Source organism: Acomys russatus, chromosome 30 (assembly GCF_903995435.1).
Source record: "Acomys russatus chromosome 30, mAcoRus1.1, whole genome shotgun sequence".
In the NCBI taxonomy this organism is placed as follows: domain Eukaryota; kingdom Metazoa; phylum Chordata; class Mammalia; order Rodentia; family Muridae; genus Acomys; species Acomys russatus.
The window spans coordinates 40706070-40724517 of record NC_067166.1 but is presented as its reverse complement, the minus strand read 5'-3'; the positions used below and the strand labels follow the sequence as shown (position 1 = coordinate 40724517).

The 18448-nt window shown below is 37.4% G+C and overlaps 1 protein-coding gene across 1 annotated transcript; it reads right to left on the bottom strand.

Moving 5' to 3' along the window:
• Positions 1 to 17397: 17397 nt before the first annotated feature.
• Positions 17398 to 18342, bottom strand: LOC127212418 (putative olfactory receptor 2B8). The gene is given in 1 exon segment (XM_051172505.1): positions 17398 to 18342. A coding segment is annotated over 1 exon segment (945 nt).
• Between the last annotated feature and the right edge of the window lie 106 nt (positions 18343 to 18448).

Sequence of the window (18448 nt, the reverse complement as noted above, 5' to 3'; positions counted from 1 at the left end):
TGTAGATACTGAATGGTTTTTGTTTTCATTTGTGTTCTCACACTGTCCTTTTGTCATTTTGGTATCTCTGATGTTGGGAGGTAGCTTCTGGTGTCCTTCACTGCTCATTAAGAGTGGATAGTTGGTGAATGATTATAGGTCATGTGCCCTTGCCAATGGGGATCAAGGAGTTCTTCCCTGCAACAGGCAGGTGACCTGGTTTCCACTCCTAGAGACTTTGCTCTACACCTTAGGATCTGGACTAAGTCAGCAGAAGTAGGTTTCTGTCTGGACCCTTTTACTTTAGTGATGTGATTCAGATCAGCTGTTTTGGGACCCAGACCAAGGTTGGCACAAGGTCTGGTTGATAAGCTGCTCCCAGCTACCTGTCCTTCCTGTTACCTTGTAACCAAGACCTTCTGATCTGTGGTCACCTTTTAGATAAGCATCTAAACACCGCAGGGGTGTCCAGGCTCTCCTGAGAGTGTGGGAAATCCTGCTGGGCCTGTGGAACCTGATCCAGATAGCTTCTGTCTGTTGGAGAGTGCAGGATCAGTATGCCGAGGCCCAGAGATGGGAATGGTTCAGACCACAGGCTGGGAGCTCTGACTGTGCAGGTTGTTCCAAGCTGCCTGCACTTCCCGTGGCTCTGTAACCAAGACCCTGCTTGGGTCAGACCCTCTGAGCTGTGGTCCCCTTTTAGATCAGCATATTGACACCGCAGGGGTGTCCAGCCTCTCCCGAGAGCATGGGAGATCCTGCTAGGCCTGTAGGAACTGTCCAAGCTGGGTTCTAACTGCTGGATCTGTAGGCACAGTCTGCTGTTTCTGGCTCTAATGTGGGCCCCATTCTGCCTCACGAACTTCATACGTGCTCTATCTGTTTTAGGTGGGCCCAGCCACCTGTGTTTCCACTCAGTCCTGGGCCCTCTGCAATTTGGCATGGGGTGGGTGGAGTGATCCAAGGGCATTTTCACATGTTTCTCTGAGATTTTCTCAGGCCAGGGACTCGGGCGTACCAGTGCCCCCACACTGAATTTGTCCTTTATAGGCTGGCTTCAGCCTGCAGGTGAGTTCCATTCAAGTGTCTGGAGAGTGGGTTGAGGACCTCCGTAGGCTGTTGCTTGACCCGAGGCTAGGCCCACCCTTGGTCTGTAGTGTGTGGGACCCCATTCACCTCCAGTTCTCTATGTCCAGCAGTCTGTGCCTCCATTCAAGTCCCTGGTCTCTGTGCAGTAGGTCAGATACATACATACTGGGCACCGCCATCTTGGCACTCCCCCGGGGTTGTTAAATTTTCAACAAAAAGTCTGAATGCTATATTTTGGATGCAGACAAAGTGACTTGGAAACATATTTGTAGATGCAAATGGTCATTAATTGCTAAATTAATTATGAAAAAGGAAAAGTGAGACAACAAACTCTGATATTAGCATACATTGTGCTGTTATTTTAATCAAGGCTAGTATTGACAGATGAGCAAAGTGATCAGAAAGCACAAAAACTGATAACCACAAATGTATCCAGCTGATGTTTAAATATCTATTTTAAAATTCTTATGTGTTTGGTTATATTGTGTGCATGTATGACTGTGTACACATGAGTGCTTTGTGCCATAGAGGTCACAAGATGATGTTGGATACCCCAGAACTGGAATTACAGTCCTCTAGAAGATCCACAGAACCAGACATTCCGCTGATTTTTGCCAATTGGCAAATCCTCTTCCATGAAGGAAAAATAATGGCTTTTAAAAAATCAAATGATAATGAAGAAAATGTGGTTGTAAATTTTTAATAATAGATGTCTCACCTTAGAATGATTTTGGGAAGGGAATATGGATAAGGCATAGACTAGGCTCTGTTTTTTAGCAATTAAACTTTATTATACAACCCAACTATCTTACACAAGAAGGAAAAAAGGTTAAAGGGAAAAAAGAGTGAACCTTTTGGTATCCGTTCCACAGGACGGGTCCTTAGGTGTCTCTGGCCTGCGTGCTGGTCCAGCCTGTTTGCTGATCCACGTACACTCAAGCCCAGTCTCAACCTGTTGTTTTCTCCTCCCCACCTGCCTCCCATTGAGGGTCAATTAGAAAGACAATAGTCTAGGTGGGGTCCCCAGGTCTGCTTTCTGAATTCCAGGCCCAGGATGGCTCCACTCAGTCTGTCACAAGGTATCCATGGGGTGCCCAAGGGTAAAGCCTGCCAAGACTGCTTTCCACCTGTGACAAAGCTTAGTCTTTCCCACACATCCCTCTTCTCTTTAAAAAAAAAATTAAGAACTATACACACACACACACACACACACACACACACACACACACACACACACATATATATATATATATATATATATATATATATATATATATATATATATATATATATCAGGTATAACCTGAGAAAAAGTATTCCACTATCTTACCAAAGACAGTCCTTTTCTTTTATGAGAAATTGTAAATATCCATCTATAAATGTGTTTTTAATTCTTAAACTAAAGCTTCTAGTAACACTGTGGCTATCTAGTCTTTAATCCCATCAGAGACTCAAGAAGGAAAATCTATCTAATAAAGGAAGTGATAGCGGGCAATTTCCAAGTTGCATAGGACAGAGAGAGCAGACGGCCTGGATAGTCACTGGATTTTCTCCTTTATTGGGGCAATCAGTCTTCAGCCTTATCGGCCCAAAACATCCAACAAACTGCTTTTTGAAGCAGGAAATCTGACGGTCTGGTCCATCTAGTCTTTTCAAAGCTGGACAGTCAACTTTCCAGCATCACTGTTGATCATTGTGGACAGTCAGCCTGTCATCAGCAGTAGAGATAAGAGCAGTTTCTCAGTCCAGTGACCATTCTGTCACCCTTGTCTCTTGATGCTCCCATCTTTAATGATGCATATGGAGATGTGGCCAGGAGTAGATGTCTTTCTCTGTCAGGAAAGCCCTCATCGTTAAATGCCATCTTTTGTGGATCTCTGACGAGTTTGAAAACCAACTCTACCTATTTTTACAGTTATCAATCTATTTCTTTGAAGACAAATACAAAAAATTAAACAAACCTGTTCTATGATAAAGTAAGTTAGTATCTAGTAGGATTTTTACGTAACTAAATACCAACTTATATTCCCGATCTTTTTGAACAGATTATTAATAGTTTTTCATAAGACATTAGTGGTACATGAATAATACATTAAATAAACATTGAACAAAATGAACTTAATTTTCTAACATACAATATATAATATTTTGTCAACATATAACATACAATACACAAGGCAAAAATGAATGGCAATATACAATTTAAATTTTTATCAATGTGAAGCAAAATTTGAAGTTTTAAATTTCTGTCAATCAAAAGTCTTAAATTTTCATCAATCTACAATACCAATGTAGAATTTTTGAAGCTAGTAGATTCAACAATCTACCTTTTATTCTATAAATCTATATCCTCCCTTCCTTCCCCCCTTTTGCCTAGTGTTAGACGAGATAGAAAGATAAGAGAGAAAGAAAGATAGGAGAAAGAAATCTTACCCCAGTCTACAGGACAAATCGAACCAGGGTTTACCTGAAAGCAGGGGTGCAGATTGAAAGTGGGGGACAGAGATATAAGAAATTGAGTCAAGTCTGGAAATTTCTAATTAAGACTCCCTTTAATGCAGGTGAGTAGACTTTATATAGCAAGATAAGCACAAGATCTATTGTACTTTCACTTCCCCTAGTCCCCAGGCAAGAATGCAATCCTTTGAATAGCTCCCTGTAAGAACTTTCTTAATCCTCTGGGTAGTTCCCTGTAAGAACTTCCATATTTCTCTAGGTAGACAATCCAAAAATAGCCTAGAACCAAGACCTCCTTTAGCAAGGGTCAACAACTTGAAGGTCACAGTGTGCAGCCTGAGCACAGGATTTCTAAGATGGCTGGATATAACATGGCTCCCCACAACATCTCATGCTGGTAAGGATATGGAGCAAGGGGAACACTCCTCCACTGCTTTTGGGAGTACAAACTTATATAGCCACTATGGAAATCAGTATGGCTGTCTGAAAAAAATAAGGAATCAATCTGCCTCAAGATCCAGATACGTCACTACTGGGCCTATGACTAAAGAATGCTCCACCATACCATAAGAACACTCACTCAACTCTGTTCATAATAGCTTTATTTCTAATAGCCCAAAACTGAAAATAACCTGGATGTCCCTCAACTGAAGAATGGATAAAAAATGTGATACATTTATACAATGAAATAATACTCAGAGGGTAAAATAATAACATCATAAAATTTGTAGGCAAATAGATGGAACTAGAAAAAATTATTATGAGCAACGCAACCCAGAGCCAGAAAGACAAACATGGTATATATTCACTTATAAGTGAATGCTAGTTGTAAAGAACAGCCAGGATACAATTCACAGACTCAGAGAAACTAACCAACAAGAGCTCTCTAGATGTGAGACACATGAATTTCCCTGGGAAGGGAAAAAAGCATAGATATAGATGGAAGGGGTGTGGATGGCAGGAACAGGAGGAATCATGTTAGGGAAGGATGGATGGAGGGAGTATTTGAAGAAACAATTGGAATTGGGGTGCAGCATCTCAAGGATGAGCTAGAAACCTAGAGCAATTGAAATTCCAGGAAATCTATGAGCATGACTCTAGGTAAGGCTCTTAGTAATGGGGAATATGGAACCTGAACTGGCCATCTTCTGGTACCAAGAAAGACTTCCAATGGATGAATTGGGACAACAACATTGCCAAAAAATCTTTGACCTACAATTTGTCCTGCCCACAAAGTGTACCAGGTCAAATTTGGCTCAGAAATTTTGGTACTGGCCAACGAATGACTGGTCCAGATTGAAACCCATGCCATGAGATGCAGCCCATCCTGGAAACTGCCTGGAAAGCCAGGAACCCAGCCAAACATAATTGGCAAAAAAGTCAATAAATTGATTAATAACAATATTCTGCTATACTCATATATTGGTGCCTAGGCCAATTGTTATAAGAGAAGCTTCATCCAGCAACCAATACAAATGGATGCACAGAACCACAGCCAATCATTAGGCCCATCTTGGGGAATTTTGTGGAATAAGGGGAGGAAGGATAGTAGAAGATGGAGGTGTCAAGGACACAACAAGAAAATTCATAGACTCAACTAACCTGGGCTCATAGGGCATTACAGAGACTGAACCACCAACCAGGGAACCTTCATGGGAACTTACCTAGGCCCATTGCATATATGTTACAGTTGTGCAGCTGGGTCTTCTTGTTGGACTGCTAACACTGGGAGCAGGGGCTGTTTCTGACTCTTTTAACTGCTTTTGAGATTCTTTTCTACCTGCTGGGTTTTTTGTTTTGTTTGGTTTTTTTATTTTGTTTTGTTTTGTTTTTGTCCAGCCATAATATGAGCCGAGGTGCCTAGCCTTACTTCAACTTCATATGCCGTGTTTGATTGATATATATGGGAGGACTGCCCTTTTCTAAAGAGAAATGGATGAGTAGATGGGGGGTGTAGAAAGGTGGGGGAGGAATTAGAAGGAGAGGAAAGAGAGGAGGGAGAGGAAACTGTGATTGAGATGTAAAAAAAAAAAAACAAAAACAAAAAGAAACCCCCAAAAAGCTAATTTCAATTTTCTTTAATTAATTAAAATAAATATTCTTATAATTATTATTTTAAATTATTTGTCATTTTATCTAACCCACCCTCATTATTATCCACAATTGTAGGCTTGAATTTTCAAAAACCTACTTTATTTAGAGTTCTTAAATTCTTCTATCTCCCTTCCCACCCACCATCCAGAAGCAAGGGAGAGTGAATGTTAATAGGGGTGGGGAATGGAGACCTCTTTAGACATAGTTTCTTGGGTCACCACTATTGATTAGTATTGCTCTTCATTGTCAGTGTGCCTGCAGTCCAGTCCAATAGCAAACACTAAAGAGCAACTTGACTCAGTCACAGTGGCACAATCCAGCAGAAACACCAAGGCTCTGCAGAATTGACACGAGCCAGCGTAAGTGGCCAGGCTCAGCCTGAGTATCATGAGAAGTTCTCTGGAATGTTTCTCTCTGTGAAGCAAAGACCAGCAAAGTGATATAAACTGTTGTAAGGCATAGCAATCCAAAAGCATTGTTTCACTATCTGTGGAACATTGTGCACCCTCTCACATGGCTGTTTTCAACAAAACGTCACATGTCCTCTCATGAGACAGCGTCCAGAAAAATGTCACATGATCTCTCCCAAGAAAACGTCCCTCAAACATCTGCTCATAGATCTGTTTTTCATTTTTAAAAAAGTCACTGGTCTCTCCTGAGTCTTTCTTTTCCAGCTGACCATAACCATGTGCCCCCTAATGAGTTTGTTTTCAACTGAGAATGAACTAAAAACAATTTCACTTCCCACATTTGGGACAAAAACAAAAAATCCACAAAAGAAACCAAAAATGTCACTACGCATAACTATTGAATAAATATATTTGTGTCACACTTTGTTGATTTTTGATGTTTCTTGAGTTTGTGCATTGGTATTTGCAAATCTGTGGTTATTTCCTTTTGAATTTTTAAAATATCACCTATATTCTTTCATATGAATTATTTAAAAAGTTCAATTGAGGTTAGGTTATAGTAGGGTTTAGATATCATTTGTCATCACTGGATTGAAGGGGTATAGCTTAGTAGCTAATTTCTCACTTTATGTGGTTATGTGCTTGGATCAATTTCTAATACAACCCTGTGAAAATAATATTAACTTTGGAAGCAATATCAGCACTTAGACTTATTGTTCAAATAATGATAATTAAAAGATTACTTCTTTATCTTCAATAATTATTGATGAATAATGGAATAAGGGTAGTGAAGCATACACCAAGATATTAATTACTAAAGCTACAAACTGAAGAACTGTCAGTTAAATAAGCAGAATGATTAGTATTACATGAATTGAGAAAATATAAGAAATAAAACAAATGGAACTTGTAGTTGCAATGTGGCCATGCTATAGCAGTCAGACAGATCACTATTTTTTTTTTTAACAAAATCCCAAACTTTCAATTCTACCAATAAAGACTCGAGATGCAGGAGTTGAAGCCCATTAGCTCAGAAAAGCAGAGAAAGCATCCTGCTGACCTTCCTACTCAACTGATGTCCCACAGCAGAGAAAGTGCCTTCTGCTCCATACTGTCTTTAAAAACCCTTAAAACTGAATATCCCTCCTTTCTACTTTCTGTGCATATCTCTACCCAGCCTCAGGACTTGCTTTTACTCTATGTTTTTGTTTCTATGTTCAGTTCTTGTCAACTGGTTGTTTGCTCCACCTCTTGACCTGTGGTTGACTTTATTTAATTCTGTTTACAGAAAGCTCTTGGATTAAAGGTCTAAATGTCTAAGTCTGAGACACACCACAACTACAGAGATGTTTTTCCAGTACACAATCTCAAGGTTCACATTGTAATCAAATATCCTGCCTCATTTCCCCCATTTGTCTAAATAAAAGACTTTCTATAACATCAGTAAACCATAAGCTATCTAGTAAAAGTTATATTAACAATGCCCATTATTATTTGGCAACCTAAGAGAAAGTATTCTACTATTTGTCCTATCTTGCTAAGTTCAAAGTTCTGTACCTAAATCATTTGCTATAATAATTTCCATGTATCAACCTAGAAAAAATCTTTTTAGACCTTAAAATGTTTTCTTAAATCTTAAAAAACTTAAGCTCTACTGTGAGACTGTAACTACGTAGTCCTCAATGCCATCAAAGATCTGAGTAGAATAAACATTACCTGAGTAAACATAAAATTCAGAAAAAGCAGCTTCCACAGCTATAGATATGACAGAGACTGCTGGCTGCCTGGACAGTCACCCAAGATTACCCTGTAATGTTGTAGCATCCACTTCTTCAGCCTATTGGCCTAGAATATATGCAGATTTTTCTGTGAAGCAGGAATTATGGAGGACTTATCTATCTTCTTCTGGCAGAATTTGGCAGTAAGCATTCTTATGTCCTGCTTATCCACAGCTCTGACATCATACTATCAGCAGTTAAGCAAAAGGGCAGTTTTTTTGCTGGATGGCTAACTTTGTCACATTTGAAGGAAACTCCCTTTGGAGTTCATCATCTTTTAATGTCATATTCTGTTGGTCTCTAAGGTTGTTGAAGATCACCTATCTCTAGGATATCTGAATTGCTTGTTTCTTGTTATTTGCTATGTGTTCAACCTAGGAAGTATATTTCTGTAATTAACTAAACTAGTACCTAACAAGACCACAAGTTTCACTAATTATTAACTTGCATTTCTTAATTATTCTAAACTGTTTGTAATAATAGATTTCAAAAGGACTATAACTTCATATTTTTAGGATTACATAGCTACAAAACCAAAATATAACTGTATTTTTGTATCAACATCCAACAATCTATACCAATGGAAACAAATATAACCTGAATTTGTATCATTATACAAAGATCTGTACCAATGTAAGTTTTTGGCTAGTGGTAGCTTTGTAGTGTAAGAGTAGATTCAATAACCTACCTTTCCTACCTCTTATTTCTATATTATCTCTACATCCTTACACCCTCCTTTTAAATAAGAAGGAAAGATTTTAACTCTAGATCAGGAAAACTATTTACAATAATGAAGCTATTTCTGCAAGCTCTCCACTATGTCCAGCTTGGTTATGTTTGGCAGTCTTAGGATTACGTATACTTGAGTTCAAAGTTCTGTAAAATGTTCATATCAGTCTCTTAAAAACTCAGCAATTTGAATGTCCTAAAAAGTTTGTAGTCTGAATCTAATCTTTGAGTGGTTTTTGCCAACTGAGTAGCATTGCTGTCTAAGTAAAACATAGCAGCCAACCCAAAGATAGCCACGATTAGCACAGCAGAAGAGGCATGAGGCAGTTTTGCCAGTGGTAGCACTGCCAAAATCCAGGTGGATTCCTTGTCATGAGACCCATCATCTTCTTAGAGACCTAAATAACTGTTAGAAGTGGGAGAAAGTTAAACATTTTAATGCCATAATCAGCAGATCTCCTAAAGGTTTGATATCTGAGTTACATAATCTTTGATCCTTGTTACTTGCCTCAGAGTAGATGAAGCATATTTCTAGAATTAGTTAATACTCTATTAATTATCATCTATATTAACTAATAATTCTTTCATGACAGAAAGTTTATATGTACATAATAATCTTATAGATTTTGAGATAATATTTATATCTTAAATGTTTCAGAGATTCAAATGAAAACCAAGAGATTATGAGATTAGTGGCAAAAGAATAGTCCCTTTTTGTTTTCCTATGTCTCATACCAGGATCTTTTTATGATATGAGACAGAAATTTTTAGGTTTTACTCTGACAAGCATATGTGAGTTTAGAGAAGGAGGGAGCCACACTCCAACCCCAAGGCTAGCTTTAATTTTTAATTGAAGTGGGACCACATAAAGACCAATTGCCACTTTAGTTTGTAGAGTGAATCAATACCACTTAGCCAATTTGATGTTTTTCTTGGGATGGTTTCCCCTTACGATATATTATTTTTCTTCAGATATTTCACATGTTCAGTGGTCTCCAGATTCCTTCATTGTATGCTTTTATTCTCTTAGAAAGGTAAAAACAAAATTCTGCCCCATTCCTAAGTCCAAAAGGGATGGTACATCCGTTTCTTTTTTTTTTTTTTTTTTTTTTTTTTTTTTAGCAGGCCATATCTTTCCTAGGGTAAAATGTTTGGTTTTTTTTGTTTGTTTGTTTGTTTTTTCAACATAAAAAGTATTCTTTTTCAATTGAAATAAAAATATTATTTTGAAAAATTGAAAGTAAATATACCTTAGTATGTGTGGATAAATATACCTATATTCCTCTCTCTCTCTCTCTCTCTCTCTCTCTCTCTCTCTCTCTCTCTCTCTCTCTCTCTCTCTTACACATAGTGTATTTACTTTTAGATCACAAGAGACATTCACTTTGTATTTCAGCCTTTCTTTTCCAAGTCACTTTTAAAATTAAATCCACTGTAATTCTTTTGTGCCTTCCTCTGCCTCTCAAGTGCTGGAGTTAAAGGTGTGAACCAACACCAACTTGCTCATTGTAACTCTAGAATTTAAAAAATGACTAACTTATAGAGATACATTTATTTCTGCTTGGATTAAAGTCATAGGCTAATACTGCTTTGCTCAAATATTTCATCTTAGTTCCAAATCATTCCAATTCTTAGATATTTAGAGAACAAGTTTGAACGGTAGTAACCCTTTATGTTTACTTAAAACATTTAAAATCTCTTGACTGTGTTCTTAATGCCAAACAACAAAACTATTCCTTTTATTTAAGAAGGAAATTCAGAAGCTGATGTCTAAGATTGAATGGGTTATTCTAACATGGAATTAAGGCATGTGGTTAAAAAAAAACATAACATTTTTCATTTCATGCCAGTAAGGCAAGTATGCCTTTGTTAAATTATCACTTAAGAATCTTACTATTTTTTATAAAATGAGATTTGAATCTAAGTTACATACATCCACAGAGAGTTGAATTACATACAAACAAAAACAAAACCATAATGGGTGTAGCAAATAAAAATTACCTATGCATTGATTTTTACTTATAAGCTTTTAAAATTAAGGATGTAGTTACTTTACATCCTAATGGTGGCTTCCTCTCCCACATCCACCCCTCCTCACCTCCTTTTTAGAAAATGGGAAGCCTGCCTTGGATATCAACCATTCTTTGGCATATAAAGTTCCAGTAAAATTTAAGTGCATCTTCTGTTGAGGCTAGACAAGGCAGTCTAGTTAGGGAAAAGGGACACAAAGGCAGTCAGTGTGGTCAGAGGCAGCCCCAGTTCCCACTTCAGGGGTCCCACATGAAAACCCAGGTGCATAATTGTTACATATGTGCTGAGGGTCTAGGTCTGTTCTGTGTGTTTTCTGGATGGCAGTTCAGTCTCTAAGAGCACATCCAGGCCCTGGTTAGTTGATTCTGTAGGATTTTTGTTTTCTTGTAGTGTCCTCAACCCCTCTGGTTCCTTCAATTTTTTTCTCCCATTTTTCCACAGGATTCCCCAAACTATACATGGGTCTCTGCATTAGCTTCCATCAATTGCTTTGTGAAACATCTCTGATTACATTAGTGCTAGCCTCCTGTCTACAAGTATAGGAGAATATTATTAATAGTGTCAGAGGTGGGCCCTCTCTCCTTGCATAGGCAAGTCATTGGTTGGCCCTTCCATCACATTCTCCATATTTCACCCCTGCACATTCTGTAGGCAGGACAAATTGTGGGTCTAAGGTTCTTTGGCTGGGTTAGTGTCCCAATCCCTCCATTAGAAGTCTTGCCTAGTTGTAGGAGATGGCAGATTCAGGCTCCATTATCCCTTTTTGCTAGGAGACTTAACTAGGGTCACCCTCATAGACTGTGGGAAGTTTCCTTTGTCCTAGGTTTCTAGTTTGGCCCAGAGATGCTCTATTCATGTCATTTGTTTCTCCAAGTACTCTCTCCTTCTGTTGTAAGATTTAAGAAATAAGTTTAATGTCAATTTTTTTTACAGATTTTTAAGCCACACCCAATAAGCTTACCACTCCAGAGACAGAGTTTATAGCCAGTCTTAAGAGAGTTGGGGGTAGTATCATTAATAAGAAGAATCATAGAGATAAACAATTTTTAAACATTGGAAATAGAACCTTAAATATAAGAGATTTTGGAAGTGCATAGGAGAGCAAGTTCAAAAGATTTAGGGATCATTTGTTTGTTCAGTTACTGTGGTTACACTTTGTGAGAATTTGGAAATCAACAATTTTTAGCCATTTATCTGTTCTGAGGCCAAACTATTCAAATATAAAGAGAAGAAAGTGTTGTAATATGAAATTCTTCTGGAAGAAATTTCTATAAGCTCTATTAGGGAGCTGAGAGCAGGAGCTGAGGGAATGCAAGCTGGAGTGAGAGATAGTGTAGAGGGACTGCAGGTGGACTGCAGTTCCTGGGGAAGTTGAGAGAAAGCTAAGAGAGAGCAGTGAAAAAGGGGACCAACCAGTGTCTCTAACTGGGATTCAGACTCACACAGGTGTAGCAGGTCCAAGCTGAAATATGCAAGTAGAAAGCTGCCCACACGGTGGATGCCCCAAGGGAGTAGCAGGCTCCAGGAGCCCAAGAGATACTTAGGGCAGAGACAAGGAGGAGAATAGTTAAGGAACAGGAGAAACAAGCAGAAAATCTTTCTAAGGGAGGGTTGCAATATCATAGAAGTCACGAAAGATTAAAGAAGCTGCAGGATTTCCAGGAGGGAGCTAAGAGACAGGAGGGACAAGGTTTCCTAGGCCCAGAATGGCTTAGCAAATTATGGCACTTAACAGGTAGCTCCCAGAGGGAGGCAAGGAACCTTGCAACATATGAAGGCACAAAGAGATATAGAGCATGTATTATGAGAAAAAGGAGATGTCCACTAGGTGTAGGAGGTCAGAAATGTAGTAGACTGGAGGAGACAGAAACTGTAGGTGCTCATATGGAGGGCATAGAAGGCCAGATCCCAGAAAGAATGGAGACAAATAGAAAGCAGGAAGAGTGAAGCAGATGAAGAATCAGATTCTAGAATCTGGAAACAAATTTTATGGGTGGCAGAAGCAAGTAGAAACAGTCGATATCTACATACCTTAGGAAAAGATGCTGCAGGAGAGAGAAGAGAGATGCATGATCGAGTGAGGTGTGTGCTGGGTATATGCATTCTGTGGCTGGCCTAATCCTTTGCTATTTACCCTCCTTCTAGGTCTCGCTCCTGGGTCTGATTTTGCAACAAACTTATAGGTCTATCAACTTTAGCTCAAAATCGGGACATTTAGACAGTGTATGTGTACTGGTGAGACCAGACGGAAATAAACAGGGCTTGGAATGGAGAAAAGAGGACTAGGGCATGGAGAACAGTCTTCCATTTCTCCCCACCACATTCAATATTTTAATAAGATTGAGACCTAGGGTGGCACTAGTCAGTCACATTTGGATTAATTAGCTAAGTGATATTGATGCCACATTTAATTGCAAAAGCAAATAAATCTTGGGCCTTTCAGGTTGTGTGCCAGTTGGAGAAGCTGGAGGTTTTCTAAAAGGCAAACCAAGGGGAAGCCAGAAGATATAGACAATACTGTCACCAAGGAAGAGGAGAAGAGGGAGATTCTAAGCCTATAGTCCTAGGCTTTCCAAAGACTCAGGGAGGACTGAACAAGGAAGACACAAGCTTTTCAAGGGGTAAATGTAACATATAAAGGCAGATCGATTGGTATAACACCTAATATTTCAATGGAGACTCTAAAAGCCAGAAAGGCCACAACAGATGTTCTACAAATTTGAAAACACCACAGATGCCAGATCACATTGCTGTGCCCAGCAAAACTATCAATCACAGTAGGTGGAGAAAAAGAAACATTCCATAATAAAATTAAATTTAAGCAATATCTATGTACAAATCTAGCTCTACAGAAGGTTCCAGAAGGAAAATTTCAATATGAAGATGTTAAACACACTCAAGAAAATTTAAGTAATAAATAAATAATCCCAGAAGAGAAAACTAAAAGGGAAGGAAAAACCACCATATCAACAACAAAATAAGAATCAATTAATTGATAATTCTCAACATTATTTTAAAAAGACACAGTGTAGAAGGATTATTAATGTTATATAAATAATAAATTTATTATGGCAGCATTGTATCTTTATCTAGAAAATTACTAAAGTATTGACACAGGGAGACTATGATTTATTTAATTAGTTTACTATACAATACTGAGCAATTATTACTCCACCATAAAACTCCATGGTAGTCTAGTTTCTTCCCATAAAAATTTCCCACATTATACTTGCTTTTTAATCATCTCCTAAGTCTAGTTCATTTCCCCTGATGCTTCTTGGTCCTCTCCTCATGGCTCAATCTCTTGATTCCTTTCAGTCTCTTTCCTACCCTTTGCTGGACCCAGATGTCCACCCTATTATCTAGGTTACTCAGCACTGGCTGATTATTGTCATAACAGAGAACAAATGGTGAGCATGTTTCCATAAAGTTGAGACAGGACATACTTACAATATACATAGCAATGCAATGTCCTGATTGAAACCAGACAGTCTGGTAGAGAAATCATCATTTGAATGAAGAAGCGTACACTGTATACAGTCTGAGAAAACATTATGCTAACAACACAGACTAACAGACTGGATCTGAAAGTAGGATAGGTCCTTATGGTACACCCACAAACCCACCATAAAGAATGGATACCATTGTAAAATGGTGTAAAAGATATCCCAAGCAAATGAAACTAAGAAGAAAGCAGACATAGCCATTTTAACATCTGACAAAATAGACTTCAAATCAAAATGGATCTGAAGATATAGGGAAGGACAATACATATATATCCAATGAGAAATCTACAAATAGGAAATTACATTTCTTAATATCTGTATCAAACACAATGAAACCCAAGTTCATTAAAGAAAAACCATTACAGCTAAAATCACATATTGATCCTCACACAGTGATATTGGATGACTTCATTACCTCCACTGTCACCAGTAGTCAGGTCAGCCAGACAAAAATGAAAGACAGGAATGTTGAAATTAAATAAGGTCACAAGTCAAATTGATTTACCAGATATCTGCAGAACTTTTCACCCAGACACTAAATATACTTTCTCCTCAGAATGCAATGGAATTTCTCCCAAACTTTACTATATATTAGAATACAAAAGAAGTCTCAAAAGATATAAGAAAAAAGTAAAATAATACCCTACCTTCTATTTGGCCACCATGGATTAAAGCTGGATATAAATAAAAATGGAAGAAAGTATATACACTCATGGAAGTTGAACAACTTACCATTGAATGAAGATTAGCCAAATACTGAAATTACAAGCCTTTTAGAATTGAGTGAAAATATATCATGTTTGCAACATGGTAAAGGAAGTTCTAAAAGGCCGATTAATGGTACTAAGTGTCTCCATAAAACATACAAACAAACAAAAAAACTAGAAAAAGTTCATGTTAATAAATTTATGACATACTTCAAATTTCCAGAAAAAACAACAACAAAATAATACCTCAAAGGAGTAGACAACAAGAAACAAGCAAACATGAGGCTTGAACCAATAAAATAAGAACAAACAGAAATCAATACAAGGATTTAGTGAAAGAAAAATTAGTTCTTTGAGAACACCAACAAGATTGACAAACATTTAGCCAAATTAACCAAAATATGTAAAGAAAAAAGAAAAGATCCAAATTACTACAATTGGAGACAAAAATGGAGGTATTACAATAAACATCAATGAAATTTAGAGAATCATTAACACATAGTTTAAAATATAAAAATCTTGAAAATGTAAAAGAAATGAATGAATTTCTTGGTATATGTGATCTACCAAAATTAAATCAAGATGAAGTAGATAATTTCAAAAGACTCATAATCACTACTGGAACAGAAAACAGTGATTAAAAACCTCCCAAGCAGGAGGGAAAAAAAGCCCAGGGCCAGACGAATTCAGAATGTAATTCTATTAGACCTTCAAAAAACTAATGGCAATATTCCTTAAATTGTTGCACAAAATAGAAGTGGAAGAAACATTTACTAATTTTTTTAAGCTACTATTACACTAGTAATAAAACAGCACAAAGACCCTTCAAAATGACAAAATTTCAGAACAATGTATGTTGTAAATTGATGCAAAAGCTCTCAATAATATACTTGCAAACTGAATTCAATGACATATCAAAATTATGCACTGTGGTCAAGTTGGCTCCATCCTAGTGAGGCAGATATGGTTCAACATACATATATCAATGAACAGAACCCACCACATTTAACATAGTAGAAACCAAAACCACATGATCATCTCAGATGCAGAAAGGCCTTTGACAAAATCCCATATCCATTAATGTTAAAAGTCCTGGAGAGATTATGGATACGAAGGACATACTTTAACATAATAAAGGTAATTTACAGCAAATCCGTAGTTAACACTAACCTAAATGGAATGAAACTCAAAATATTTTTACTAAAACCAGGGACAACATAAGGTTACACACTATCTCCATATCTGTTCAATATAGGACTTTAAGTCTTATCTAGACTGATAAGACAACTGAGGGAGATAAAGGAGCTATAAATAGAAAGGACTGATACACAGAGGGATTGCAACAGCATGCACAAGACCTGAACAGGTTCAAACTAGACAAAATCCAAGAACTGAGAAGGAGAAGTAGACACAAAGTTCCAGCCCAATCAAAAAGCTGCTTGCAATTAATTTCTACTGGGAAAAGAAAAGCCAGTTTTTTCTAAGGAAGTTGCCACTAGATTTACCAACCATAACCAGGGTAAGCTTAATTCAAAACAGACTCCATGTTGTTGTTGTTTTGTGTGCACATGTGTACATTTTTGTTTTTATGGTTGGTTGGTTGGTTGGGTTTTCTGTTTTATGGATTTTTCTTCTTTAGCTAATCTGTTTTGATTTTCATTCTTTTGTTTTTGTTGTTTTTCCTTTCTTTGCTTATTTTGGGTGAGTAGAGATATGGAAGCAGTTGGGGGAGGGCAAAGAATATGATAAAATCATACTCTATGAAAAAAGATTTAAAAAATTTTAAAACTTCTCCCTAAATAAAATTAATGAATATTTCCCTCCAAAGAAATTAGAAGGAAAATAATGACTTAGACCTAATAATAACCTTGGTATTATTGAATAACAAATATTGTAATGGTGATTTTATAGAGTGATAATTCCTATGTGTTATTGAGCAATGGAACCAAAAATCATTTGAGCATATACACAATTATGTTATACAGTCTATTACTCTGTGTTCTTTATATGGAAAAATCACAATGGAAATAAATCTATTACACCATTGCAATATGAAATTAAAAATATAGCCAAAAGGAGACAGCCAGTAACATAACCAGAAGCATTTCATCTGGCCCTCAGCATTGCCCATAGCAGTGGAGATCATTACCACAGCATTAACTCATCAAGAAGATAACCACAAAATATTGATTAAAATATTAAATGTAAAAATTTATCTTTATAATATGGAAAATATTTGAAAGGAGAAATGACTCATTCATTCTGGTTGTTTATTATTCAAAATGACTATATTTCAAACAGATGTTTTTCTGATTTTCAAAAAAATGTTCCTGAAGTACTCCTTCATCACTTTTAATGTTAGATAGTAGGAAAGAATATCTTTAAAATTTTGTTAGCCGGGACAATATTTTCTAACAAGAAATGTTTTTATCCCTCAAATATGTATGAATTAATTATTTTTTGTATTTGTTGAACTATTTGAACATTACCTATAATCAATAATGAGTAGACACAATCAGACTCCACTTTTCTGGCTAGAAGAATGATGGCTGTTGGTAATCTGATATGGAACCAAGGACTGGATTAGAACATAATCTGTTTTTGCCTAAGGCACATTCTACCTTAGCTCTTGTTCTCTTCCAAGTACCTTTTTCACTGCTGCTTTGACATCCTTGTTCCTCAAGGTATAGATAAGAGGGTTCAGCATTGGGCTTATGAGTCCATAGAAGAGTGCCAAAAGTTTGCCCTTCAGTTTGGCTGAGCTGTTCTTGGGTGCCATGCATGCATATCCACTAATGACAGAGCCATGGAACATAATGACCACTAGAAGATGAGAACCACATGTGTTAAAGGCCTTCTTTTGACCTTCAGAAGTGTGTATCCTTATGACTACTCTGACAATGTTGATGTAAGAGAAAAGAATTAACCCAAGAGGGATAACTTTTATGACAACCACAGCAGCATACATCTCTACCTCATTGACCCAGGTATCAACACATGATAACTGAAGCATGGCAGGTACCTCACAGAAGAAATTTTCTAAATGGTATTGGCCACAACGAGGTAATAAAGAAGTCAACACTGTCTGCACCAAGGAGTTGCTAAAACCAGTTATCCAGGCTACTGCTGCTGTTGGCGTAGCTTAGGGTGCATGATAACTATAGCACAGAGGGGGGAAAATGGCTACATAGCGATCAAAGGCCATGACAGAGAGAAGCATGCATTCTGTAGATGCCAAGCTAAGGAAGATGAACAGTTGTGCTATGCAGCCCACATAGCTGATGCTTCTCTCATGGCTCTGTATGTTTATTAGCATCTGGGGGACAGTAGATGTAGTATAGCAGAGATCCAAAAATGAAAGATTGGCCAGGAAGAAATACATGGAGGTGTGGAGTTGAGGATCAAGGAGAGATAAAATGATAATAGCTGAATTACCAAAGAGGGTCACTATATAGAAAATAGAAACTACCACAAGGAGAGCCATTTTCAGTTGGGGCCATTCAAAGAAGCCTATCAGAATAGAGCCATTGGTGTGATGGGAGGTGTTATTGAGCCTTCTCATTGTTGCAGTTCCACTTGCTGGAAATATCAATACTAGAATTTTGATGTCCTGGTTATCCTGTTCTTAAAACTTAATGTCTTATGCAATAAAGAAACTGATGAGGGGA